The following is a 26334-nucleotide window of genomic DNA, read 5'->3' on the forward strand; positions in this document are numbered from 1 at the left end:
AACTATCCATCAGCTCACATGTTTACTTAAAAGTGTAAAAACAACCACAAAGCCACCCCACACCGGCTGCAACCCAAATTCCGATACAAGCCGGGGCATGCTTGACCGCCAGTTTGTGGTTGCAGGAAGACTCACACACAGCCATGAAGTTATAGGATTGGTCCGGCTTTGCATTACGACATCTATCTGGCGTTTCTGAATGGCCAAAGCTTGAGATAAGCTGTGGCATAATACTGTTTTATTCTCAGCTTGTGTGCATGCATGTGCCTATGGGTATGCACTAGTAACTACGGAGTAAGTCGATTATATTTCCCATGTACATATGTGCTACGAAGTAAAAGACCTCGGGTTAATGGGAGGGGCTGAGCTTGTTTATCGTTAGCATCTATTTATCCCGCTGTGGATGTACGTTGTGCTAAACCTGTATGTGTGGACGTCTGTGCTTTAGCCAAGTCATGCAGGATGCAGGATGGGGACGATCTGACCTGAAGCTGAGAGCTGTCTGTGGGTATCTGGCTTTTTTTCGGCGTTGTAATATGCATTGAGCTTTGCTTTTTCCTTTATGTAGTAGGCAGAAAAAGCAATTTCAAGATCCAATTATTGTCGTATGCTTTATCTTCTCACTTGATCTCGAGTCTATACCTATCGGCTGGTCGGGTCAGTGCTTCCATGCAAAAGCGGACGCACGAGCCATGCTGGGCCGGTTGCGAAGCTGGCTCTTGGCAGTGCTGCTTGGCTAGAGCTGCTTGGATTAAGAGTATGGTTGGCGCTCTAGACCCGGATCTAGTGTAGATTTCTTTTTCCTTTGTTTTCATGGCATTCTTGGTGGCTGACTGCGGCATTTATTTTGCTCCATACAACCTATACCCCAGGTTTACAATAAACAGGCATTTTAAGGCCGGAAACTTTGATATTGCACCTATAATGAGACAATTCACATGGATATTGCGCTATACCAACGGTAATCAATTCTTCCGATTCTCCCCGAACACCAGTAACAAATAGCTCTGTTCAGCGTTCTTGGTTGATACCCTTGATATGACGAAGCCGAGCTATTTTGCGGGCCGGCCCCCGGGACACTCCGCACCGTAATTTCCCCGACGCACAGCGTACTAGCGGCGCTGGGAATGCCACGTGGGAAGGAAACGGGTTTCATTGAATGGCAGCCACACATGAAAAGGCGGTATGGATAACCCTGTCGTGCTTGGCTTTGGTGCTGTGTCCCGATGATCTCGTTTCTCACTAAATGTGCCGTTGCATGCAGGTGCCCGTAGAACAGTGTGCTTGATAGCGGGCGAGTCCGCTGCGGTGTGCGCTCGATTGCAGCTATGTCGATCTCACACCTTCGAGATACCTGATTTGTATATGCTAGCCTCGATATGTCCCAGCGGTGAAAACCTGTCGCTTTTTCCTTCCTTCACGTGGACTTGCTCGCGCGAACTGGCCTCCTAGGTTCCGGGAGGGATGCCCAGATGCCCAGTTCGATATCATGACAAAACTCGAGTCTGCTAACAGATCAGAACACACAAGTCAACAACTAAGGCGGTATGCCAGAACTAAAATGCACGCACCACAAACTGTTCCAATGATTCCTCGAATAGTTCGTTGTTCACGCCCACACCGCCGGGATGCTCGGTCGGAGAAAGGGGGTTTTTAACCACTGAATAGACCGAACCGAGTTAGCACTGCCCAGGTCTGCCAAAACGATATCACGAACCGTATTCCACAAACAGATTGATATAGATCTGTTGCAGCGCGATGCGCATGCTGGGACTCTTGAGGTCTGTCAGCATGACGAACTTGATATTCGTCGGTGTCTCGTAGTAGTGAAGCTTGTACTGGCTGGTGGTGAATGACACAAAGCTAGTTGGGGTTAGCATCGGCTTCACCTGTACATCCAAAGGCCAGCAAGCAGGTCATGCCTGGCTTGCTTCAGGGGCAGGCCTTACTTGTCGTCGTCACCTCCTAGCTTCCGCACCATATTCCGCAACGAAAATACTGTACCGAAGACTAGCTTCGAATCATCGTCTGTCGATCGCACTGTCTGGCCGAGACCGGTCGGTGCTGCGCCGGAGACTGTGTCAGATCGGGACTTCCCCACGATGGAGGTCGGCCGCGGAAGCCAGCGGCGCTTGTAGATGCATTCCGCTGGATGACAGTTAGCATAAGATGGTTCAACTCATATAATAGAGGGGTGGTTACCGTGGCGATCGAAGATGTAGAACGAGTAGACGACCATTGCGTATAGTGTGACCTGAAACAAGTTGTTGTTGATGTTCAGGGGAGTTCCGAGGCCGACCAGGCGGTGAAATTAGTTCCCGTATCGATAACAAAAGGCCCATATCGAAAAGGAGCTGCCTAGATTTTCTTCGGGGTTTCCGATTCGACTGGACTTTTTCTTTTAATTATACATAAGGCTTAGTACCGTTTATTCAATTCGCTTGTGCAATCCTTGCAAAGCGCGGCCTCGTAAGGCTGACAGCCCGCATCTCACGTTATCGTATCCCCCGCTCGAACTTCCTTACCCCACACATCTTCAACCACTTGGTGTATTTCAATGGATGAGAATGTGGCAACCCCCATGTCGGATGTATCCGCAGAGCCATCTATCGCCTCACTGGAGGGTATGAACGATACGCGGCCTCAGGCGAGCAGAGTTGCGTGAGTTTCACTATGAAACCTGCAGGAGAATGATTTTTTCCCGGGTATGATGTACCATGCTAACGCCCAATCTGAAACTAGGTCTACTGCATCCTATGACAGTACTGGGAGGCACCGGCGACGAAACCCAAGAGCAAGGCGTCCGGTGAAGGTCGGTCTCTCAATGCCGTTATGACAGCTTCGGAGAACTGATACTGCGGACTAGGAAACACTGGACGCCCGCTCCGAGTATTATACGAGTCAAGATGACGGTACTGCGGAACATCGTATCAACCAATATGTGATCAAACAGGAAATCGGACGTGGGTCGTTCGGGGCGGTCCATCTGGCTGCAGATCAGTTTGGCAACGAATATGTATGAGCACGAACCTATGGGATATGAGCCTGGTCTATATGGGAAATGGATATGCTAACTGTCAGATAAACTATCTGTAAATCCAGGCAGTCAAGGAATTCTCCAAGTCCAGACTAAGAAAACGTGCGCAGTCGCATCTGCTGCGAAGACCGCGAGGTCCGATTCGACCAGGAACGGATTTCAACTCACCGTTACATAGGCATCCTTCCGGTGACGATATTGAGACAGCAAAGAATCCTTTATATCTGATCAAGGAGGAAATTGCAATCATGAAGAAACTGAACCATAACAATCTAGTGTCATTGATCGAGGTCTTGGACGATCCAACAGAGGACTCGTTATATATGGTGATGGAAATGTGCAAGAAGGGTGTTGTCATGAAGGTCGGGCTGGAGGAGAAAGCAGATCCGTATGATGATGAGCAATGTCGATGTTGGTTCCGTGATCTGATCTTGGGAATTGAGTATTTGCATTCGCAGGGCATTGTCCATCGAGATATAAAACCGGACAACTGTCTGGTGACCAACGACGACATGCTGAAAGTGGTCGACTTTGGTGTATCAGAGATGTTTGAAAAAGATTCAAACATGTTCACTGGCAAGTCAGCTGGGTCACCAGCATTTCTCCCGCCAGAACTGTGCGTGGTCAAACATGGTGATGTATCTGGCAGGGCGACAGATATTTGGTCCATGGGGGTAACTCTATATTGCCTGCGATATGGAAGGCTACCATTTGAGAAGCATAGCATCTTCGAGCTGTACGATAGTATCAGGGGGGATCCCCTGGTCTACGAAGAAGAGTCAGATGAAGTATTCAAAGATCTTATGGGACGGATTCTTGAGAAAGATCCAGAGAAACGGATCGACATGTTTAGTTTACGAGTGAGTCAATCGCAATCACACTACTTGCCAATGCTAACTAGGTAAAACAGGAACACCCCTGGGTAACGAAGAATGGGACGGATCCTTTGCTGTCATTTGAGGAGAACACGTCGCAAATCATTGAGCCACCGACAGAGGAGGAGATGAACTCGGCCATTACAACAAATATGGGACATCTTATGACTGTGGTATGTTACCACTCCTCATTCTGGTTGGATATTTATTAACAAAGCCCGCAGATGAAAGCCGTCAAAAAATTCAAGCGACTAACAGATCCCACCAAAGCACAATCCCCAATTCAAAGTACATTCGGTCAAAGCATTCTGGGCGGAGACCACGATGCCTACCTCGTTGAGCCACCAATGGAAATGGACCCAGATGAGCCATTTCCAGTAGTGGGAGCGGCTCCACAAACACAAGACGCCCATGGCTTGCACGCAAACCTACGCAAAGGTTTCGGCCGGCGTCCCTTTGCCGGGTTACGAGACGATCCCGGAGTTCTCGGATCTAGTGATTCAGCCAGCTTTTCATCCCGGCCGGAGCACAGCCGGAGCAGCAGCAAAATGCCCAGCGGTGTGTTCGAACCCGAGCGTAAAGACTCCGGCTCTGTCCGCAGCTGGGGGTCCCCGGCTCAACCGGATATTGGCCACGAAGCTCAACCCCACTCTCAATCGGCATCGCCTCGCATCCCCCTCTCGCGAGAAAGCTCGGGTAGAACTAAGCGCAGCCTGGAGGGGACGAGGGGGCATGCCCGTGATCCTTTGGAAGAGGAGTTTCCCTACCTCTTCATTGGACCGTCTACATACAACGGCTCCTCGCAGCAGGAACCCATGGAAATTAGCGACGAGCCGGGATCTATCTTCCAAGAGCCGGAAAGCTCAATGCATCCTTCTGACCAGATGGAGGATGATGAGCCGGTGCAGTTCGTTAGTGAATCGCCCGGCGCTGCGGATTTCAATATCTACGAGACGGCGTACAGGAAGGAACTGGACCGCATCAAGCACAACCTGAAAGACCGCGATACCGGCACAAAGGTGTACCTGACTCGCTTTATCGAGAAAAATACCGCCGAAATGACGAAATTGGCCAAAGAGAAGGAGTTGGATCTTCAAATTGGGAATCAGTCCACTCCTTCTACTCCGTCGAGAACACCCTCAGGTTTCGGGTCTGCGGTTAGTGCGCTGCGCTCGCAAATTCTGCAGAAGAGGCAGGCCGAGGGGTTGGAAGAGCAGGAAGTTGACGCAAGTAAAGATAAAGATTCTTCCCAGAATCATGAGACTCACCCTCATCCTCCGAAACGCCTGTCGCTTTCATCTCAATCTATACCTGAACCTGAACCGTCGTCTCTAGAGGCGACAGGTGTGTCATCTACGGAAGGGAGCGGTGCTTCCCAGGCACAGCTGCGGCGAATTCTTGATCGAGTTCGTGGAAAGTCTGATAGTGCAGAATGATAGGCTGGGCGGAAGTCGTTGTGTTGATAAAATTGTGTGAAGCGTGGATTCTTTGTGTAGGGATAGCATTTCATTCAAGGCGTTGAACAGGTAGTTTCTTTGTCTAATCTTTTCTTTCACCCTTATATATATTATTTGAGCTGGCAAACTTCTTTTGAAGAGAGTACTTGGTACATACAATCCTTGTTGGACTGTGTGTGATGGGAGCGTATATGGCCTCGGGAACTCCATAAATCCCGGAAATTATGGCCCTAGGCCTTGCTTAGTCGCATGACAATCATAAAAATAAACCATGATAAAAATAAACAAAAGTCATCGCCCGGAGGCGATCCGGCAACTTGAGATTAAACGGTACTCAACCTGAGGATGGACGGGGATCCAGAGTAGCGGTGCCAAATGGTCACCAACGACAACCGCTACGCCGAATTACCGCCTATCCATTCATACTTATAGACTAGTTCTATTTGTCATACGAAGTGAAGTACGTAGAGAGTATAGAAAGTATGCTATCTAACTAAGAGTTAGAACTCAAGTACCTACGTATCTCTCTATCTTGGTTGATTGGTATCAGGGTACTAGAGTAGTATCTGTTTGGAGGGGCTACAATCAATGGTATAAAAAATAGATCAAAATGCGTACATTAGCGAAATCCATGCCTGACTTACATGGGAATAAACAAAGAAGAACGAGGACCGAAGTGATATGTATGGAATTAAATACTCTCAATTCATTAATAACTAGAGCAAAGAATGTGAGACATCACCTTATAAGGGGAGTCGAGATAGAAGAATCAACACAGTCAAAAGCCAAGATTCAGAAAATTGAAAAACAGGAACCAGGAACCAGAATATCATCAAATGTCAGAAATATCAGAAGTATTGTAGGATAAAATACAAGGTAAACAGGCCTTAAAGAAAATTGGAAGGCTCAAAGAACCGCCATCGCCATGTAGCAATAGACATAATGCATCATCGTCATCATCAAATGCATAGCACGCTAGACATTGGGCTGGGCTGGAGAGAAAGAAAAAACAAAAAGGTAGAAAGGTAGAAAGTATAACAGCGAGACCGGAAAAAGGAAAGATGCTAGGCATGGAGGGCATCAATTGGCGTAAACGTTTTGTCTTGTCTTGGGTCGTGGTACTTCGAGTAGGCTGCACAATATTGAGATTGAATGTTTGCCTAGGAGACGAGTGGGAAGCAGGAGCAGAAGGAAGGCAGTGGAGAGACTCGCTTGCTTGAATGGGGGCAATGGCGTTAAGATTCAATAGAAAAATCGAATATCAAGAATATCAAGGCCGTTATCTTCATCGAACGTGGGGGGGACTCATGGACGCATCAATGGATGTATGAAGGCCACTGTCACAGAGGGAAGAGGGAAGGAGAGTGAAAGCATTCCCCATCCCGTGTCCATGGTCTATCTGACCTTAGGTATATATTACCCGGGTTGATGGACACACGGACATTAAGCGAGAGGGTCAGCCATGTATGAGGTGTGTTGAATTGTTGAGGGAAAGTCGGTGTTGAAAGGGGTCGCTTGAAGAGCATGGAAAAAAAACCACACACAATAAACACAACACGAGAACGCTGTCTATTGTTCATCAATGGCTTGATCATTCATTCATGGCGCTTGGGCCTCAAAAAACAAAGGCTGAAATCAAAAGTCGAAAGTATAATCGAGACTGGGAGCGAAAAAATGACGATATAAAAAAGGAAAATATCAATATCAATGGTCATCGAGGAGGTTTCTCAGCTGGTGCCGTGTTCATTCGTCCTTCCAAGTACGGTCCTGTTGGCTGCTCAGGTCGACTCGTGACTGAGTCACGCCGACCACTGTCTGGCGGGGAGAATCGGTCTGCTGCGAAGCTGTAGGGCCGCTCAGCTGGGTTGCCGAGTCTAGGGAACGCATCTGGGGGGCCTAGTTGCAAGGCGTGTGGTGAAGGGAGGGGATGGCCCATCTCTGTTGGCCGGGGTAGTTCCCGCATGTTGGTGCCCATTGCACGGCCTGGCATATCGCGACGCTCGTCATTTAGGGCGGGACTGGGACCGGGTGGCGGAACTGCTGAGCGCATGTTTGATGTGTCGTAGAGCATTGGGTTTGGCATAGGCTTGGGTCCGTGGAATGGTTGAGGTGCTGGCGGGAATGGTGTAGACGATGGACCTGCCGCGGGGCTGGTCGGCGAAGGAGGAACTTTGAGTCTACCAGACCCTGACCGTCGAGGGGCAGGGTAAGTTTCACCACGGGCCTCGGCTAAAAGCTTGCGTCGCTCGGTCTCTGCTTTGCTTGGACGTCCTCGTTTGCGGGGTGGTTCGCCGGGGCCGAGATCTAATCTTGGGGAAAGCTGGGCCGATGCACCACTTTCGCTGCTGTAGGAGGCGGTACTGGCTGGTGGCCTTGGTTGGATTGCACGAGGAATTGGCTTGTCGGAAGGATACAATGGTCGTTTGCGCATCGCACCGGGGTCCATTGGGGCTGGCGGGCCGGTCATATCGGATCGCGGTGGAAACGGAACCGCAGAATGAGTTGGAGGGTGCACAGGCTGCTGAACCATATTGAGATAGGCCGTTTTGCACGAGCTGAGTGAACGGCCTTAACCGGGGCAAGTGTTAGCGCCATGTTGATATCGATCTGCAAAGCCTTTTTTTCTCTTTTCTTTTCTTTTCTCTTCTTTTTTGTTTTTGCTTTGGCCGGCAATTGGACGATAATACCTTGAGGAAGGGGAATATGCTCCCAGCTTGGAGTGATTCCACAGTCTTTAATCATGCGTACTAGATAGCTGGAAGGAATTCCAGCTTTCTTGAGGATCTCGGTGAGTAGAGTGTACTGTTTTGGTCAGTATCAAATTCACATCCGGGCAAAGAATCCATACCTTGTCCTCCTCGGTCCATGGCCTATCAGATGGATTTGACATATCCAGACCATGGAAGCGGATTATAGCCGGCTCCCCTTTGCCTCCGAAAAGAAAAGTAATATGACGTGAATGAAAGAAAGAAAGAAAAGAAGAACCAAAAAAAAAATAAAATAAACAAAAACAAAGAAAGCCTCCCAGATTATGATCCCGGAAAAAGGACAGCGAACAGGAGTCGTCAGGGTCGTGATACACAATTCAGATCAATTGATCTCTCATTTATGTCTGAGAGGAAAAAGCGAAGAGAGTGAGAGAGAAAGAATAAAAAAAAATCAATCAAAAGACGCGCGCCAACAGAGAACGAGAGGAGGTCTCTTATGTCCCCATATCCTCTCTCACGCGGAGACGAAACAAAAGGGATGACAGAGGAAAACGAGTGATCTGACAATTGAAGGCTTTCTAGCCAAAGAAAATGAAAAAAGAGCAATAGAACCAAACTCCATTCAAAAATTCCTTAATTTTTTTTAGGGGATTTTTTTTGCAGGAAGATTTTCTGGCCAAACGGACTTGAGCAGCCGGGATCGCGCAGGAGACCAGCGTTCGGGAGGAAAGCTGCAGGGCACGATGCTTTCTGGAGAGTATTACAGTACAGGTTAGAAGGATATGGGTAAAGTACCAAGCATACCAAGTCAATAGAGGAAAATGGGCGTTTCAGCCGAGACCAGTTTCATATGTTTTCCAGAAGAGTTTCGAAGAACGAAAAAGGTCAAAATTACCACTAAGAAAGACCGGGAAGCGGGGAGACTGGATTTCTGATTCCTCCGAAAGTACAATCGAGGGGTTGAGAGGAGTGGGGGCTGCATTTGCATCGAACGGATGGGGAGGTCTTTTGCATGTCATTTGGGGGGAGTGGTAATGCCTAGACAATATACGGAGTACGGGATGTATAAGATAGGCTTAGATTCAGCCGGATTGCATCGTTGGTTCGGGAATCGGTTGGCCCTGGCAGTTCCAGAACCAAGGGACAGTTGAGGAAGCGTTATTTCTTGTTTTCTTTTTTGGGGCCATTTTAGTGCATGATTTTGGTTTCGTCCTGTTCTTTTCTGGTAAACGGTGGAATCATGGAGCTGAGAGTGGATTTTGATAGGTGAATAACATTGGCCCGGGACGTTGGAACGCCAGAAGGAAAAGAAAAAAAAAAAGATTTTGTTTGAAGCTAGCTTCAGGGGCGGTTAGAGTGGGCGATCGTACAGGAAAGAAAAAAGGCGCGTCTGTCATGCAGCGGGTGGTTCTGATGAAAATGGGTCAGGACGATTGGTAGAGACGAGCCGAGTGGATAAGGGGACTCCGCCGAGGTGCAGCCATGAGGTTCAAGTTTGTAAAATACGAGTAATTTGGATCAGGGGGAGAAGATCATAGATGAGAAGAGAAGAGAAGAAGAGGAAGAAGTAGAAATGAGGAATGAAGTCATGTATGGATGACATAGAATTCTAGCCTCAGGCATAGAGATTTTAATCACATAGATCTATATATCACATCTATCACATATACTATCACATTGTATTCTATTATTTATTATGAAAACGATGGTATTTAAAACAAAATAACATAACATAACATAAAATAAACATAAAATATAAAATAATTAATATTAATATTAATATTAATCCCTACGGAGTACGGAGTATACAAGTTGAAACGCACAGACTCTTCCACGTTGATGAACAACACATGCAGACGCGCTTTTTCCTGCTTTCTCCTCCAATCGATTTCTCGTCTCTGAACTTTCACGGTCTTGTATGCATTCCGACCTTTCCCCCTTTCAGCTCTGTCGGTCACCTATGTTTTTCAACTATATCACTTCCTGGCTTATGCTGTCAGCCTATGAAGGATCCAGGGATAACTCCGGATGTCACCCTTCCCGGAGGAAATCATGAACAGAACACCCAAAGACATAAAATGTTATAAACACAATTGGGACAATTGGGATCGAGGAAAGACTAGTTGTCACTCTCCCATTACTCTCTACTAGAGTGGTCCATACCTATTCAAGGTATGCTCTTATGAGCCGCTTAGGGTGGGACTGAGCTCAACTTCCAAGAACCACCCCTATACAACCCCCCAGAGGTGAAAAATCAGAGGTCGCCCAGGTCCACCAGGTCAATCAGATCAACCAGGTCCATACAAAGACTGTACAAAAACAAATGAGACTAGGCTCAAGGCGGTGAGAGACGCGCAAAATGACAATAGCTTCGAATTGAATCAAATTAGGAGATTTTTATCAATGAGATTGTTCCCTTTACCGCTCTGGCAACCCCCTTGATTCCCGAGGGCATATCCTGGCAGAATCATCCCCGACCTTCGTATTCTGCCTTTATTTTCTTTTTCTCTTCTACCTCTTTCCTTCTCTCCCATATCTCCCCAATCGTAGTCCGTGTCGTCATGTCTGCCCATGACCGCGCGGACTCTGAAGAGCCTGCCAAAATGGAGCGGCACTCCCCGGTAAACGGCAACCATTTGAAAAACGGCGACTCGCGTACCTCCTCCCGATCTCCTCTTCCGTCGAAAAAGGAGCCCTCCCCCAACTCCGATGCATCCGATACAATGAAGGAAAACATTGGCGAGATCGTTCTTAAACAGGAACCGGGCCTACCACCCAAGCTGTCTCGCAGCTCATCGCAAAAAGTCGCGTCGCGACCTCCGCCGCTGTACACGCACCTGCCCGATAGCACCCAGGATGCGCTCGCCACCTTTGAACAGATCCCCGGCTGTATCTACGCCAACAAATACATGGGATATACCGAACATGCCATGGAATGTGATTGCGCTGAAGAGTGGGGTAAGTTTTGGTTTTCGAGTAGCCTCGGTGTCTTTCTTGCCTGATTCCTAAGAGGACATCTCGCACTTTGGCTTGATTGAATATCCGCGAGCATATCACTGATCCACTCTTGTAGACCCGAAGCTTGGCCAAAACATCGCGTGTGGCGAGGATTCAGACTGTATCAATCGCGCGACCAAGATCGAATGTGCGGGCGACTGCGGTTGTGGCTCCGACTGCCAAAACCAGCGGTTCCAAAAAAGACAGTTTGCCCCGGTCTCCGTTATCAAAACAGAAAAAAAGGGATTCGGTTTACGCGCGGAAAAGAACCTCGACCCCGGTGAATTGATTTACGAATATGTCGGTGAAGTCGTGGGAGAACAGCAATTTCGAAAGCGCATGAGACAATATGATGAGGAGGGTATCAAGCACTTTTACTTTATGTCCTTGAATAAGGGCGAATTTGTCGATGCGACCAAGCGAGGCAACCTGGGACGATTCTGCAATCACTCGTGCAATCCCAACTGCTATGTTGACAAATGGGTCGTGGGCGAGAAGTTACGTATGGGAATCTTCGCCGAACGCGCTGTTCAGGCCGGTGAGGAGCTGGTTTTCAACTACAATGTTGACCGGTATGGTGCCGACCCCCAGCCCTGCTATTGTGGGGAGCCGATGTGCACGGGATTCATCGGCGGACGCACTCAGACTGAGCGTGCGACCAAGCTGTCGAATGCAACTATCGAGGCTCTTGGCATTGACGAGGCCGATGGCTGGGATACCGTTGTGGCGAAACGCCCAAAGAAGAAGAAGATGGAAGAGGACGACGAGGAGTATGTGGATAGCGTGCAGCCCAAGTCGCTGGATGAGGACGGTGTGACCAAGGTCATGGCGGCTCTTGTGCAGTGCCAGGAGAAGTGGATCGCGGTCAAGCTACTAGGCCGTATCCAGCGGTGTGACGACGAACGTGTTCGCAATCGCGTGGTCAGAATGCACGGATACCAGATCCTGAACTCACAGCTCGCTCAGTGGAAGGAAGACCAGAACGTGGTTCTGCAGATCCTGAACATCCTCGACGGGTTCCCGCGACTGACCCGGAACAAGATCCAGGACTCCAAGATTGAGACGAACATCCGGCCGTTGACGACCTGTGAGGATGAGCGCGTCGCGAAGAAAGCAGTCGCCCTTCTCGAGAGCTGGGCTGGTCTGGAAGTCGCCTACAGAATCCCACGCATGAAACGCGGCAAGGACGCGAAGCAGGCAATTAACCAATTCGAGCGCCGCGAAACTGGGCAGCAGCAGCGCCAGCGATCTCTTACTCGGTCTCCGTCTCCTGCGTACGATCCTCCTCGTGGACCAGTGCAGCAACGTCGAGACAGGGGTCCTCAGCGACCCAGACAACCCAACCGTCGTGGTCCTCGGCCATTGCCTGAGGGATGGTATGCGGCGGACGCGGAGGGCCGCGTTTACTACTACTCTGCATCGGGCAAAACAACATGGGAACGGCCAACTTTGCCTGCTAATTCTGCTACTCCTGCACCAAGTCAGCCTGCCAAGAATCAACAGAATTTGGCACTGCAGAATATCATTGACGGGATTATGAACACCCAGGAGGACACACCCTCTGAGCACCGAACTGATACACCTGTGACTCCTCGACCTTCTGCCGATAAATCGGACAGAAAACACAAAGATGGAGAGAAATGGAGGAAGCTTCCATTGGAGAAACAGAAGAGAATCTATGAGAACACTGTGAGTGTTTACGCAGAAACACGAGATATAACCGGACTAACAAAGTACAGCTTTTCCCGTATATCAAGCCCGTGGTGGATCAGTACAAGCACAAAATCCCTGACCATCATCTGAAACGATTTGCTAAGGAGGTAAGATCACGGACGCAACCTTTCGATTCTCAGTCTGATGAGGTGCAATTGTGCTGACGTTCCCTACCAATAGACTGCGAAGAAGCTTGTTGAAAGCGATTACAAAAATAATCGTGTCAAGGATCCCACTGCGAAGATCTCCACAAAGCATCAGCAACTTGTCAAAAGTTACTGCAAGACCTTCTTCCGTAAGGCCGCAGTCAAATATGTGGATCGCGAGAAGCTCGAAAGCGAGAAGTCGCGGAATGCCACCCCGAACACCGGAAACGAGATTCAGAACACAGGCGACGATGAAGCCCTCGCGGGTGCACCTGCGAGTTCTCCCCTAGAAGACGATGACGCCGCGTCCCTCAAACGCAAGCGAAATGGAACCCTGGATGTTGACAGTGCTGAAGACGGATCTGCTTCTCCTTCCAAACGACAGAAATCCACACCTCCACCCCCTCCTCCTCCGCCCCCTCCAGCTGATCTTCCTGAAGATGACGTCGATGGTGATACCAGCATGGGAAACACTGGAGCCAACCCTTCACCTTCGAAGAACGACTCTAGCGCTGGGGTCGATGTCAACATGGAGGTCGAAGCGGAGAATGGACCACAAACGGAGCAGCCTCAGCTCAGTATCGAGGGACAGGTCTAAGCTACTCTAGCGGTTCTTGTCTTATTTTGTGCTTGTGCATCAATACCCAAAAGCGAGTAAAAAAGCGAGCGAGTCGGAAGAAGATGGAAGGATTGAAACTGATATCTCAACGGCCTGCATTACTTTTGCTTCTAACGTGTTCTTTTGTGCCATTTTTATCTTTTTTTTTGCTTTCTATGCTGTCGACAATACCCCCGAGCCCAAGTGCCACTATCATAGTTTGCATCAATTCAGCCTGTGTTGAGCTGTAAGCTTCGTTCTTTTGGAATCTATCCCATACAGAAATATCTAAAGCTATATAAGAACTAGGACCATCTCGATGATCAATATTCTCAAATGTCAACATCTATATCTCGATTAATTTGTTCGAAAAAATCTTTAATGCTACACATTCCATCCATCATGCATAATTCATTCGAAGTATATGCAAGCATAGGCATTACAGACTCCCAAAGAAAGACCCATCAGACCGAAACAGAGCAGAGAACACAGAAGCCGAACAGGCCAAAAAAAAAAAAAAAAAAAAGAAGAATACCAGTACTTTCAATCAAAAAATCATTCCAGCGTGAAAATAAGAACAGGACCATGTACCGTAAAGAGGGTTCACCAGAAAGTGCCAATCAATAAAAAAAAAAGATGGCAACATATCTAGTAGAAACTCTCCACAATACTATCCTTATTAACACCGGCACCACCGGCACCACCGGGCGCCATCTCGCCAAGTCGGAACACAGACTCGATAACGCTCAGCTCGGTGGCTGTGGTGTCCAGTCCGGTAATGGCGAGCCAGTCGTTGACGACCATTCCGGCGCCGACGACGGGAGATCCACGGTTCACACTGCCGGCCACGAGGGGAACTTGCAGGAGGGAGGAGAGCTCGTCCTGGTCGCGGATTGAGGTCTTGGGGTGGACGATTCCACCTTGGTTTGAGAGGGCCATGTAAGAGCCTGTGAGGACGTTGTCGGCTACTGTTTGACGGAAGACTTCTACGCCGAGGACGTCGGCGATGCTGGGGAAAAAGAGATATGTCAGTTTTGGAAAAAAAAAAAGAAAAAAAACGCAGGGAGAAAAGTTTGAAATGGAATGGAATGGGGTGAGTAGGGTGTTCAGTGCGTTGTAAACACTGTAATGTTACTCACATCTCCTCGGTTTCACGCTCCAGATCGGGGTGCACGATAGCAACGTGATCGTTGCAGCAAATAACGTTGCCAAGCGCGGAGAGGCGCTCTTCTATGCGTTGGATTTTGACTTCGGACGGAAGCGTGTTGCGCAGGTGTTGCAATTCTTGGTCTGTGGTGGTTGTGGGGACGAGAAGACCTTTGCGGTTACTGAGGGTGAGATATTAGCATTTGTTCTTTTTTCTTGATGTTTTCCTTCCAGCCAGAAAAGGCCGTTCGGGTTGGTTGAACGGGGTCTGGCAATGTCCGACTCACCCGACGATTAGACGACCGACAATGCGGGTTCCGGCGATGGTGGCGTGGCAGATGGGAATGACATCTTGGAGTTCAGATTCGAAGACACTGGATTTGCATGTTAGTTGGGGTTGTTCATGGGTGGATTGGGGTAGAGGCTAGAGATTGAGATTTGAAACGGCACGGTGTTGGCGGTGGTATATGCCTTTGCATCCACCATTCCTATCAATGCCAGTCCCAAATCCCAATCCCCAATCCCATACCCTTCTGGGTGTCTGGATAACACACCTGTAGAAGTTTTCCGAAGCACCAACCGCAACGATAGCGTAAGCATTTGTCAGGCAAGAGAAAACGCCGACCCTAGATGGAAACTGTCAGCCCAAGTCCCAAACATCTTTTGCTTATAGTATCTTACTCGTTCGAGTTCTCGAATTGCGCGCGGACAGCCATAATGTTCAGAGTATCAGAAGATGTTGCAGAAAGCAGGGTTGTGAAAAGTGTGCGGTGTGGAGCGGGGTAGCGAAAAGCGAACTAGCGGATGCAACAGAAACAGAAACTGTGATTCTAAATTGAGAAATCCAAGAATCAAAGGATGTGCAGAATGAAGCCGAGTGATAAATAAATTGGCAGAGACGTGCGATCCAACTGAAAAAAGACCAAAAGCTCGGGCCAATCAGAACGTCGCCTGAGTTTGCCCCGCCGGAGCCGCAGAGGCGAGGATGGTGGGTTGATACAATGTACTGGTACTTGTTTTATTATGGTACACTGTATAATGAAATAAGTACCGATACCTCATTCCTTACTGACTCATTCTGTCTCATCTTGACGATGATTCATCCGACTTCATTCGTTCTAGTATTTCTAATTCTATTGATTATTTCTACTGATTATTGATTCTTGAACATGTCAGTCATAGTCATACACAGCCACACATACCTTGGCGAGAACATGATGCCACATGTCAACCCTAGTCATCCCACTCAATCCATACACGGCCTTTATACTTCCTTTACCACATCATTGAGAAGGTTGCATATTGCATACTTGAGCCTTCGATCAAATTACACGGCTATAGCCATTTTAATCTTTAGTCTTTGTTCTTTATTCTTCATTGCTTTACTGAATAACCTCTTTTACGACTTTCTCTACATCGCTATATTGGGAGAATTCCTGATATCAGACTCTAGGGGTGTTCGGTTTAGATGCATACCATAGAAAAATTGAAGCTAAACATCGAAAATGGTTCAAATTGAAGAGCTCTTGGGTGATATACCTAATGGGATCATTAGGTCCTGTCGTATTAGTGTATGAGCGACCTATTGCAGGCGGGCACTGTGTGAGAGTATATGTCCCTCGTTCAGGAATGTATGTCGAAAGGTTCCATCAGAGAACCGATGGACCCAAGTGACATGGTCAGCCTGCTTTCACACCTATGGAAACCAACATAGGCACTCGGATTTATTTGAAGAAAACAACTCTCGAAGCACCCCTGCACAAGCGCAGCATAGAATGCTGGTACAAGTCATTCGTGGGGAGTCCTCGATCTCAGCCACCAATGGTTGATTGCAGAAAGGTCGGGGCAACCAGGATTCGGGAAATCTGATTGTGGATTCACCGCCATAACTTGAGCGATCTTCCTCATCCTGTCCGCGATGAATGTTGCGCGATGCATCTCATAGCAGCACACATGGGCAAGGTGGGGCTAGGTACGACAATCCTGTCGAGTGACATCCTCGAGGCTGCACCAGTTGCACCAAAACCAGGATTCCTCGCTGTTTACCACTTTTTCTAGAATGAAACTGGCAAGATCTGTGGTGTGAGTCTTCAAGACCGATGGCGTCCCCACATAGTAGAGGGCACGCGACCTGCGTCCTATTTAATAACGGCTGTGTAAATCGTCTTGTGATGTTTCGTGGGCAGATTTGCACATTCACCACGACCAACAGATTCTTGAGTGTGAGTTTGGAGCGTATAGTTCTAGCCTCTGTCCAAGATCCTAGAGTGAACTTCAGTGAACTTCAGTGACCTTGTTCATCTTTCTCCAGAGAATTTGGAAATCATTCTCTAGATGATTTCCGGTGGTATTCGATGGCCCTGGAACTGCCATCCAGTTCACTGGCGTTGCCATGTCGTGCACATACATCTGGTAGTTTCCACCGGTATCATCTTGCATTTTGGCAAAGGAAACAGACATCGGACGGACCATATGCTCCCTCAGACAATTTGTCGGGGGTGTCATGTCCATACTCTTCTACCGAATGAGCATGAATAGTCACATTCACCATTGCAATTAAGGATGTTGATTCGTCTTTGAGACTTTTTCGAATCAGAATCAGTCAATTCAAATCCCATCGAAGAAGGCCGCTCTGGTTCAACAGAGGCAAGGAGGGAGTGCCATGGAGAAGCTGGCCGCTCGGTAGCGAGTGAATCCGTGCTAACTTTACGAGCAGAGCGGCACTCCTCATGGGATTCATTTTCCTTTTGTATATCATGACTCCAAGTAGGCAGGTCTGGGAAACATTCGACTAGTGGTTCTGGCATGGTGTGCGCTAGTCTGTTTGTCTTGGCAAAATCCATCAATGCCACGAGTAATGGAGGCCTGACAAATGGGTTGCCGTGTATCAGATTACGACTGTAAAGGACATATGGGGCATAGCGATCATGACCACGACCACGACTGAGCGCAACATTCAATCTTTGGAAATGGCGCATGGACCCCAGACTGAGTTACGAGCTATATCGAAGATCACAATGTCGGACTCTTTCCCCTGGAACGTTTCGCTCTTTTGCACCTTCATCTGATGCCAGTCGATTTATCCGTGGTGCTATCCCCAATGAACGTCAGGATTTGCCGAAAGTGTACCCGAAGCAGATCTATCTCAATGGCAGAGACTCTAGGCCCCTGTCTTTGCTTTTTTGCTTTCTTTGCTTTTCGCTCCTCTCGTTTTCCTCGTTGTCATTGCCTTCAAGTTTTCTCATGAAAGTCATGTCTTTTCACCAGGCCACACAGAAGTCAACACATTGATGAGGTGCTGCTTCTCAAGCTGAACGTCAGTCTCTGGGGTATTTCAGGGATCATTGGAGCATGTAATTGAAGGGTATTGAATGGATATTGGGAGACTGGTTATTTTATCACCAGTCTTTTCGATCACACAGGCTTGAAAGAGATGAGAATGTAGAACATTCAGGTTCCACTCCCAGATCTCCAATTTGAGATGGGGCTTCTTCCGGCTGACTTTGAGGGTGATAGCCATATCTACCTCCCCTCTGATGGAGTCTGCCCACACTCTCTCTTTAACTTGTGCGGTATGCTGAAAGGAGAAGGAAATCACCGCGGACGAATCCTGTTTTTGGTGGATCGGCTTCGTCTCAGGGATGAGTGTGGTGGGTGGTATTTATATAGGGCTACAGAGTAGCAGAAGATAATTAGTATAATGAAATCCGTACTCTGAAGACTTTCAAAAGCAGTCCGCAGAAGGAAACATCAGCCGAGGAGAAGCCCAATCAATTGTCGCAGAGGGTTAGGGCTTTCGTCATATGTCCAAGAAACAAAGAAGCCAGCGCAGCTGGCGTACCGGCTGTTAGCTGCCATTTCACGTCTTTGTTGACGGCCGAGTTTATCGTGGAGAGCGATGCGTGCTCTCCGACAGAGTACAGAAACAAAGCCTCCTTGCTCTACTACTACCTTGTAGCTTTCAACAGTATGATGGCTCACGAATGGGAATAGCGATGCTCACGACATGCATCCCCTCACGAACATGCCAGGCATGTACCGGAAGTCTCATAGCTTTTTGGGATGATGCCTTCGCACTGACGATGGCAGAGTCGATGCCAGATATCAGCTTCTTGGCCAGGTTGGCGCCGATCTTCCGCAGATTCAGACTGATCCATCGGTGCACCGTAGTGCTCCCGGCAAGTACCAATCGCTGTTCCAGTGGCAGCTGAATATTCCCCGGTGCCCCGTTCAAGAAGGTGAGATGCGTGAAAGAAGTGAGAGAGGTGAAAGAAGGTGGGATGCCATGAAAGAAGGCAAGAAGAAGTGGAAGATGAGAGGGGGATGTGGAAAGATTAAATATGACAGGATGACAGAGGCTCCATGTGAATGGAGATTGCTTCTGGCGTCTTCTCTTATTACGGTATTTCTTGGTTTCATTTCAATCTCTCTCATTGCCCACTTACTGCCCATCTTTACTTTCAATTTGAACTTGTTTTGCTTTGATATTCACATGTCTCATCACTTACTACTTCCTATCTCTATCTTACATCTCACCTCATACAGAAATCATTTCAAATGAGAGAAAAACTCTATTCATTCTGATGCCCTCCTCCCCTATCCCCACTTAGAAGGGAGGGCATCATAACTAAACGTACAAAAATAAAGAATTGGTATCAACTGCGGGGAACGCTACACAAACATTTTGGTACAAGCCGGCGGGTCTAGTACCCGCGCGGCGGGGGGTGGGGGGTGCGATCCGGGGGGCGGCGGCGGGAAGTACAGGGAGGGCGCGTGGCCCTGGGGCATGTAGCCCGGCAGGGGCAGGCGCGCGAAGTTGGAGCCCGGGGGGAGGAGGCAGCTGCGGCGGCCCGTTCATCGCAAACGGGTCCGGCAGGCCCATCCCCAACCCCAGCTGCTGGCGGGCGGGGAGAAGGCGCCGCGGCTGCTGGGTTGGGGTGGGCCGTGGCAGGATGAACGACCGCGGGTCTGTTGGCCCGTGGCCGTGAAGGGAGGAGGGGAGGAGGGCCCGGGTGGGCGTGGGTGGGCTGGGGGAGGAGAGCACGGTGGTGAGTGCCGGGGTCGGTGCGCATCATTGGGAGGTGTTGTGGCAGCGGCTCGGTCAGAGCCGCATCTGCCAGAATGGAAAGTGCACGTGGGTGCACTGGGAAATCAGCGGCGCCATCGTAGCCGACGACCTTGCCAGTCGCCTCTTGGTCCTGGATGTAGGTGGCTGCATGAAGTATGCTGCCGAAGGCATCCTTGGCATACGTTCGCAGGGCGTCTTCATCGGTCATTTCTGTTGGTGCGATCTCCTCGTTCAAGCGGCCCATCCGTGCTCTCTGGACGAAGTCATCCCATCCCTCCTCCGCCGCCACAAAGTCAACTGCCCCCTCCGGGTCTCGAACTGTTTCGGCGGCAAATCCACGCTCCACCTGTCTTGCCGCCGTCTCGCCGTCTCGGAAAAGGAATTGCTTCACGGATTCTTCTGAATCCGATGTATCGTACTGGAGACGGGTTAGCTGCGTATTCGTTTTTTTTTTTTAAAGTCTTCAGTGCTTACCTCGGTGTGTTCATCATCCTCGGCCACCCTGCGGCCCTGGATCATGGCCATCATCTTGCCCATAAGCATTGTAAGCGTCTCCTTTTTGACTTGCTCGATGAGTAGCTGTTTCCACAAGTTAGAATCCTTCGGTGATGAGATGGGACGAATAAAATTCAAACTTACCCTTGAGGTGTTTTTGATAATGTGAACATTAGCTTCATACTTTCGAGTCTCCAACTCGGTGTTCGCCTTGTATTCATTGCTCACTCTTTCAATTGCCTTGCGTTCGTACTCATCCAGATCCCGCTGGACTTGTTCGAATTCAGGACAGTCTTTGTGAGCATTTTTATCGCGAGCAAGTCTGTGCATGGTCTGATCGGTCATGAAACTCAGTGCAATATGCTGCGCCTGGCCAACCTTCTTGAAGAGCACAGACATTTCCTCCTGGCGAGTTTTTGTCGGCATTGATTCAGGAGTAGGCGACGGGGTGGGACCACGCCAATTTTCGGTGGCGTCCCAGATCTCGTCTTCGATTTTCTTGCCGCGTTTGATAATGGTGGCCTTGGCGCGGCCACGTCCTCGGCCACCACGAGGCTTGGTGACTGCTGTAGGTCGAATTGGGCCAACGAATCCACCGCGGCTTCCGCGACCACGGCCCCGGCCACGTCCTCGACCGCGGCCGCCACGGGCTCCTCGACCTCCACGGCCTCCTCGAACAGTGGGGTTGTAAGCAGGGGGGTCGAATTCTTCTGAAGGAATAGGGATATCCTCCGGGGGATGTTCCATTTTGAGTATCCAGCTCTGTGCCATTTTGGAAGTGGCTCTCTGGAGTCTCTTCGAGTTCAGTCTCATCAACGCGAAGCTTTTTGTTCATAAGATCCTCGGAATCAACATCCGGTTTTTCATTTTGCAGTTCAAGTGACTTTCGCTTGCGCGCAAGTCGGGGTGAAGACACCGCACTGAATGACGCTGCTTCAATCTGGGAAATATTGGGACTTTGACCGACGAGGGTTTCCTCAGCCTTTGCTTTGGTTGGCTCTGAGATGCTGTTCATGTTATTGTTCATATCGTCGACCATGGCATCAGCAGAGTCGATTTGAGTAGCTCTAGGTGACACGGGGGCTGAAGCAACCATGCGAGGTTCAGGAGATTGCGAGATTTTTTGAAATGGAGGTTCTGATTTGAATTCCTCATCATAATGATCAGAGTCCATGTCATCATCGTCATCTGGCTCGGTGATTTGATTATCAACGGCCTTGGTTGGCGAGGCATCTTCTTCGAAGCCGCCGTCTCCATCCGGCTTCAGTCTTGCTGACTGCCGGGTGGTCCGTGAAGACTCAGGAACAGTCCGAGGATGCCGAGGACGCCGGGTGCGAGGGGTCTCTGGGTTTTGTGAGACGGCAATTGCGTTTTCATTTTCCTCATAGGCATCAGAAGCCGATTCAGCATGTTGAATTAGTCTGAGAGGGGAAATTTTTAATTTGATGATGCGCGAGCGAACTTCTGGTCTGCTCAATGATTCATTAGAGGGAAGATGGCCAGGAAGACTGGCGCGGCCACGGCCGCGAGCACGTCCTCTGCCTCGACCTCTTCCACGAGTAGTGGGAACTGGAATAATATTGGTATCTATACATGAGGGTCAGAGATGGGACCAATAGCGCCAACTTGGATGAACTTACCTTGTGCGGTGCGCCCAGATCGCGTAGAGATACTAGGAGTCCTGGTAGCAGGCTGTGCAGCCGCGCGATTCTTCCTTCTTCCCACCATCGCTGTTGGTCTGGAGAAAATCAGTTTTGAACGGGGAAAATTGATCGAGTAGCAGCAAGGGGGTGAGCGGGAAATCAGGGAGAGGGGAAATTGAACAGTAGATCGAATGTAGGATACATCATAGGATTTTAAAAAACAGTATAGTGGCTTCAAAGGGGGAAATAGTAGAAAAAAAGGAAAGAAAAAAAGTACAAGTCGCGTTGCCAAATGCAGAATGCAAAAAGGAAACGTCACTGTTGGTAGCAGCCCTGGAGTGGAAAAAAAGGCTTGGCAGGAAAAGCGCGAAGTAGAGATACGCGCGATGAAAGATCCGAAGATCAAAAGATCCCAAGATCCCCAAAGGTCCCAAAGTTTCAAAGGTCCAAAGAACCAAAGAACGTCCAGGCCAAGATCAAGGAGACAGGGTTTTTGAAGCGTTCAAGGATAAGGGAAAACAAGGGAAATTGGAAGGGAGAGTGATGTAACCAGCAGTCCAGATTCAAGCAATGACTTACCAAAGCGATGGATTTGGGAAAAAAGATGCGAAGTAAAAAGAGAAAAAGCAGAGATCTACTGCAGGATTTGACCGGGTGGATGGGGAAAACGGGGCCAAGTAAAAAAAAAAACGGGGGGGGAGACAGAGAACAGATAGAGATAATAGAAGAAAACGGAATGGAAGTAATAAGAACAAGAACACGGGGGAATATGAGGAATGAGTAAGAAAGATGAAAATAGAAAAAGTAGAAAAAGGCGAGTAAAGAAGAGAGAAGATGAGAAGAGAGAAAAAAGGTCGAGAGAGTAGAAGAAGAAGAAAGGGAAAAGGTCAAAACAAGTTGATTATGGGAAATAGAGCTGAACCTTGGATTCTTCTCCCATAGATTAACAATAAGAAACAATATTACAATCACTCGAGAATAATCTTATTCACATTCTCAATTCAAATGCATTCAATTTAGAACAGAATCCATTCTTATTCTCTGGTCTATTCTATTGAGCATCGGCAACTTTTTCGTGACTCGGCGGAGGCTCGGGAATTGGAAGAGCATACAAACACCTATACATTACACATTATACATTATAACATTCAACCTTGAATAGGCTATACAGTTCATTCATTCTATTCATTCTATTACTTCTGCCTAAGAACAACAGAGTCATATATACTCCGTATGTAAGATACTCCATACTCCATGTATCTCCGATCCCCAGCCACTTCCGGCACACGCCTACCGGAGTATTTGGCCCCGTGAACATAAAAGAGTTTACGTGTCTAGTAATTAGATTGATCTTGTCTGTATTCTCTATCTTTTCAACTTGATGATCATGAATCTACTTTGTATATATTCATCTTCTATCTAATACTATACCATTCTACCTTCTATATCCCTTCCCCCTACAGAAAAAAAATAGACGGACCCACTTGGTCTAAGAGTCGGTGACAGCAACGCATGCGGATGACCTACAACATACTCTATAAAGTATACGGAGTATAATTCCTACGCTATTGGCTCTAATAATTATTATAAACATTTCCACAAACCTACTGGTATTTTCAATAGAGAATAATGTGTCTGTTCCTCCAAGGTGCTGTAGTCCACGTCATCCCTAGCTACTAGCACGAAGCGTATAATATTACATTTTTTTCGCCACTCTTCAAGGCTGTCTATGATTAGCATACCTCATTATAGAATGAAAGGAACCTTCCAGGTATCATCCAATACAAAGGCGTGATTAAACAATACAAATCGCAATTAAAGCCACATTTACTGCTCAACTCCAATATATATACTTTCACTGGTTCAATATATGCAATCGCAGTTCATTTCAAAATATCCAATTATACCACCCACCCATTCCCTATATACAAAAATATATCCAAAGATCCATCCATCATATACAAAACTAAGCAGAAGGCCAAAAGCCAAGGAACAGAGCAAAAAAGCAAAAATAAACAAAAATAAAAAACATTGCAAGTCATGCGGATAACGATGTACCGAGGTAGATCAATCACTTTTCATAAGGGGATTCGTTCAAGTCATATCTCTTCTTAGCAAAATCAACTCGAGTCGGATTCGGTCTCGTGCGGAGAGTTTCGTCCGACTCCAACCCGGGCAACGGGGAGGGCGTACGCATCGCCTGGTCGCGGAGGGAGCGGGCAGATCTCATGCGCGTGATCGTCCCTGGGGTGATGGTATGTCCCGCGCTCGGTGAGGCTTTGACCATAGTGCCCGGTGCAAATGTTGGGGATGGACAGGGGCTCGTTGAGCGGAAGAGAGGGTGGATGTTGTCCTCGCCGAATGGGTTGTATTCCCACGTTGAGTTGTTGGAGGTGGACTGTGTGGGGGAGTCGACACGGATTGTGGACGCGGTTGGTGAAGGCATTGATGGGTGTACTAAACTGTCTAAGGAGAGTGCGGTTGGTGGGTTGCGGCGTAGGCTGGGCATGCTACGGATGCTGTGGGGGCCTCGGAGGAGGTGAGTGTCCCGGTCTGGGAGGGTGTCTGGCTTTCTGTCCCGTGTTGGGGATGGGCTTGGTGAGGTGTGGGTTGAGGAATTTGTGTCGATGGAAGCGTGCTTTTCTTCCTTGGTGCTTGAAGGACAGAGTGTTGCGTCTGAGTAGCGGCTGGATCGCCGAGGGAATTTGCGGAGTGAGGATCTTTTGGGTTCGAATAGCTCGGACAAGTCGCATACTCGAGGGGGGATGGAAGGAAATTAGGGCTTTGTGGGATGTTCTTGAGCTCCTGGGAGTAGGGCTCTTCGGAGTATGCCCGCGGCCATTCAGGATTGGATTTCTCCTGGACTAGTGTCATCACAAGGAATCCACAGTACAAGCCTTGTGCAAAGACTGATAGTGCCCAGAACACAGAGCGAACCACAAAGACCGAGCCTTGAGGGCTCATTGCCATTGCCCCGGCAGATGCAGCAGCGGCAATGAGGAGATATCCGCCGGCGAAATAGATGCATTGTTGGCGGCCGGCTTGAATGTTTTGGTGGTGCAGCAGACTGAGGGCAATCAAAGCCACACAGCTCACTGCACTTAGAATAGTTGAGGCCACATTGGGCGAGGCTTTCGAGATTGCGTAGCAGATGCCATTAAGAATGGTGACAATGAATGTTACGAGCAGGGAGGCGGCCGCCAGTGAGTAAGATAGATAAGACATGATAATGGAAAAGAAGAGAAAGACTCGGGCAAAAAGAATGGCCTGGGAGTATATCAAAAAGAGAATAAGAGAGTGTGGAGATGTCAAATGTTGGCAGACTGCCAATCCCAGACGTTTACCAATGCAGGCAATGAGTGTAACGGATCTATAGATTTCATGAGAGGGAAGATGTCGATATTTATGAGTTGAGCATGCGTAGACGCACAAGAGGGTTCGCAACACGGGACGGGGCGATGCGGATCTCAGCGTGGCTCAAAGTATATCGGGGAAGCAGTCTCAACCTGTCAATTTCTCTTTCCCAAAAGAGATCGGTCTGATCCATCATTCCAGCATGATGGTTAAACTTTGTAGATAAGAATCGACTTTGACAAGGATTATGTCGATTGGTTGCGGTAGAGAAATCCCGTTGGAGATGCATAATTGTGTGTGGATATTGGCAATTGTCGTATTTCTAGCCATAGGAGGCGAAGCCATGGCGCCTAATTCTGGGGTAGGGCCCCTGCCCAGACCTGTCCTGCAGAGTAGAAATCCGATAGTTTGGTTAATCTTACTATAACAATGGCACTATTCAATCTGATCCATCAGTCTTGTGGATGAACACCGCCCAGTCGAGGTGGCGGATCCTCTCTCGATCTCAATAGCGCGGACGGAATGTGATGTATCCCCCTCCCTTGCGAGAGGAAAATCTCCGCGCTCCCCTGGATCTCGGTTAGACCGGACAGAGCTAAGTATAGTGTGAGTTTAGCCAAATTCAAAATGGTACTTTCTACATTTTATAGATCCATATTCCATAGTCACAGACGGGATATCATGACCTGTCCTGCATGAATGGAGTATATACGGGGTGGATTGTCCTGAAGTCTACCTGTGATTCGGTCAATGTCTTTCCGGATGAAGTCTGCCGCATGCAATTGATATTGATAGTATTTGTCAAATTTAATTAATAGATTTGGTGTGTTTTGTGGGTTTTTCATATGTATCTTTTTCTGTGTGGGTATATGTGCAATGTACGACGTCCGTGCTACTTACTTGAGAGGCAATAGTGGCGCTTAATACTTACTGTATTATATAGGAGTTCAACAGTCCTGAGTATTCATTCTAGAAAAGCCTTCAATGTCATTCGGACCAAATTGGGACACAGATCTGCATCCCCAACCTATGGACTCTCGACGTCTGCCTGGGATGTTGTCATCGTGGCGGTCGACAGGCAACCAGCTTGGAATAAA

The 26334-nt window shown here is 48.4% G+C and overlaps 7 protein-coding genes across 7 annotated transcripts; 2 read left to right on the top strand and 5 right to left on the bottom strand.

The window, feature by feature from the left end:
* Positions 1–1487: 1487 nt before the first annotated feature.
* N7487_008970 (TRAPP subunit BET5) lies at positions 1488–2239 on the bottom strand (the record flags this gene model as incomplete). The annotated part of the gene is made up of 5 exons (XM_056876700.1): positions 1488–1505; positions 1572–1660; positions 1718–1863; positions 1950–2148; positions 2203–2239. The coding sequence occupies 5 exons, from the start codon at positions 2237–2239 to the stop codon at positions 1488–1490; spliced, it is 489 nt and encodes a 162-aa protein (XP_056728888.1).
* A 312-nt stretch (positions 2240–2551) lies between these two features.
* Positions 2552–5348, top strand: N7487_008971 (serine/threonine-protein kinase; the record flags this gene model as incomplete). Its single annotated transcript, XM_056876701.1, has 6 exons — positions 2552–2661; positions 2743–2812; positions 2867–3016; positions 3103–3897; positions 3948–4085; positions 4137–5348. Exons 1-6 carry the CDS (start codon positions 2558–2560, stop codon positions 5346–5348), a joined length of 2469 nt encoding a protein of 822 aa, XP_056728889.1. The 5' UTR covers positions 2552–2557.
* Positions 5349–7080: 1732 nt separating this feature from the next.
* On the bottom strand, positions 7081–8300 carry N7487_008972 (putative AT DNA binding protein; the record flags this gene model as incomplete). Its single annotated transcript, XM_056876702.1, has 3 exons — positions 8218–8300; positions 8057–8171; positions 7081–7937 (listed from the first exon to the last, which is right to left on the bottom strand). The coding sequence occupies exons 1-3, from the start codon at positions 8257–8259 to the stop codon at positions 7081–7083; spliced, it is 1014 nt and encodes a 337-aa protein (XP_056728890.1). The 5' UTR covers positions 8260–8300.
* Positions 8301–10638: 2338 nt separating this feature from the next.
* On the top strand, positions 10639–13531 carry set2 (SET and WW domain protein; the record flags this gene model as incomplete). Its single annotated transcript, XM_056876703.1, has 4 exons — positions 10639–11035; positions 11151–12763; positions 12814–12894; positions 12968–13531. 4 exons carry the CDS (start codon positions 10639–10641, stop codon positions 13529–13531), a joined length of 2655 nt encoding a protein of 884 aa, XP_056728891.1.
* A 532-nt stretch (positions 13532–14063) lies between these two features.
* N7487_008974 (translation initiation factor 6) lies at positions 14064–15513 on the bottom strand. Its single transcript, XM_056876704.1, has 5 exons — positions 15359–15513; positions 15232–15303; positions 14965–15051; positions 14671–14859; positions 14064–14540 (listed from the first exon to the last, which is right to left on the bottom strand). The coding sequence occupies exons 1-5, from the start codon at positions 15391–15393 to the stop codon at positions 14180–14182; spliced, it is 744 nt and encodes a 247-aa protein (XP_056728892.1). The 5' UTR covers positions 15394–15513; the 3' UTR covers positions 14064–14179.
* A 3867-nt stretch (positions 15514–19380) lies between these two features.
* Positions 19381–21968, bottom strand: N7487_008975 (uncharacterized protein; the record flags this gene model as incomplete). Its single annotated transcript, XM_056876705.1, has 5 exons — positions 19381–20163; positions 20220–20324; positions 20385–21026; positions 21058–21809; positions 21881–21968. The coding sequence occupies 5 exons, from the start codon at positions 21966–21968 to the stop codon at positions 19381–19383; spliced, it is 2370 nt and encodes a 789-aa protein (XP_056728893.1).
* A 1986-nt stretch (positions 21969–23954) lies between these two features.
* Positions 23955–25108, bottom strand: N7487_008976 (uncharacterized protein; the record flags this gene model as incomplete). Its single annotated transcript, XM_056876706.1, has 2 exons — positions 23955–24570; positions 24639–25108. The coding sequence occupies 2 exons, from the start codon at positions 25106–25108 to the stop codon at positions 23955–23957; spliced, it is 1086 nt and encodes a 361-aa protein (XP_056728894.1).
* Between the last annotated feature and the right edge of the window lie 1226 nt (positions 25109–26334).

This window comes from Penicillium crustosum (assembly GCF_028827405.1).
Source record: "Penicillium crustosum strain IBT 35664 chromosome Unknown utg000003l_segment0_segment0, whole genome shotgun sequence".
In the NCBI taxonomy this organism is placed as follows: domain Eukaryota; kingdom Fungi; phylum Ascomycota; class Eurotiomycetes; order Eurotiales; family Aspergillaceae; genus Penicillium; species Penicillium crustosum.

Bases quoted from the DNA above. Each gene is read 5' to 3' on its own strand.
- N7487_008974 (XM_056876704.1), bottom strand. From the start codon at position 15,393: ATGGCTGTCCGCGCGCAATTCGAGAACTCGAACGA. The intron at 15,052-15,231 runs GTGTGTTATCCA...ATGCAAATCCAG, and splicing joins GCTTCGGAAAACTTCTACAG to TGTCTTCGAATCTGAACTCC. The intron at 14,541-14,670 runs GTGAGTAACATT...CTTTTTCCCCAG, and splicing joins GAGCGTGAAACCGAGGAGAT to CATCGCCGACGTCCTCGGCG.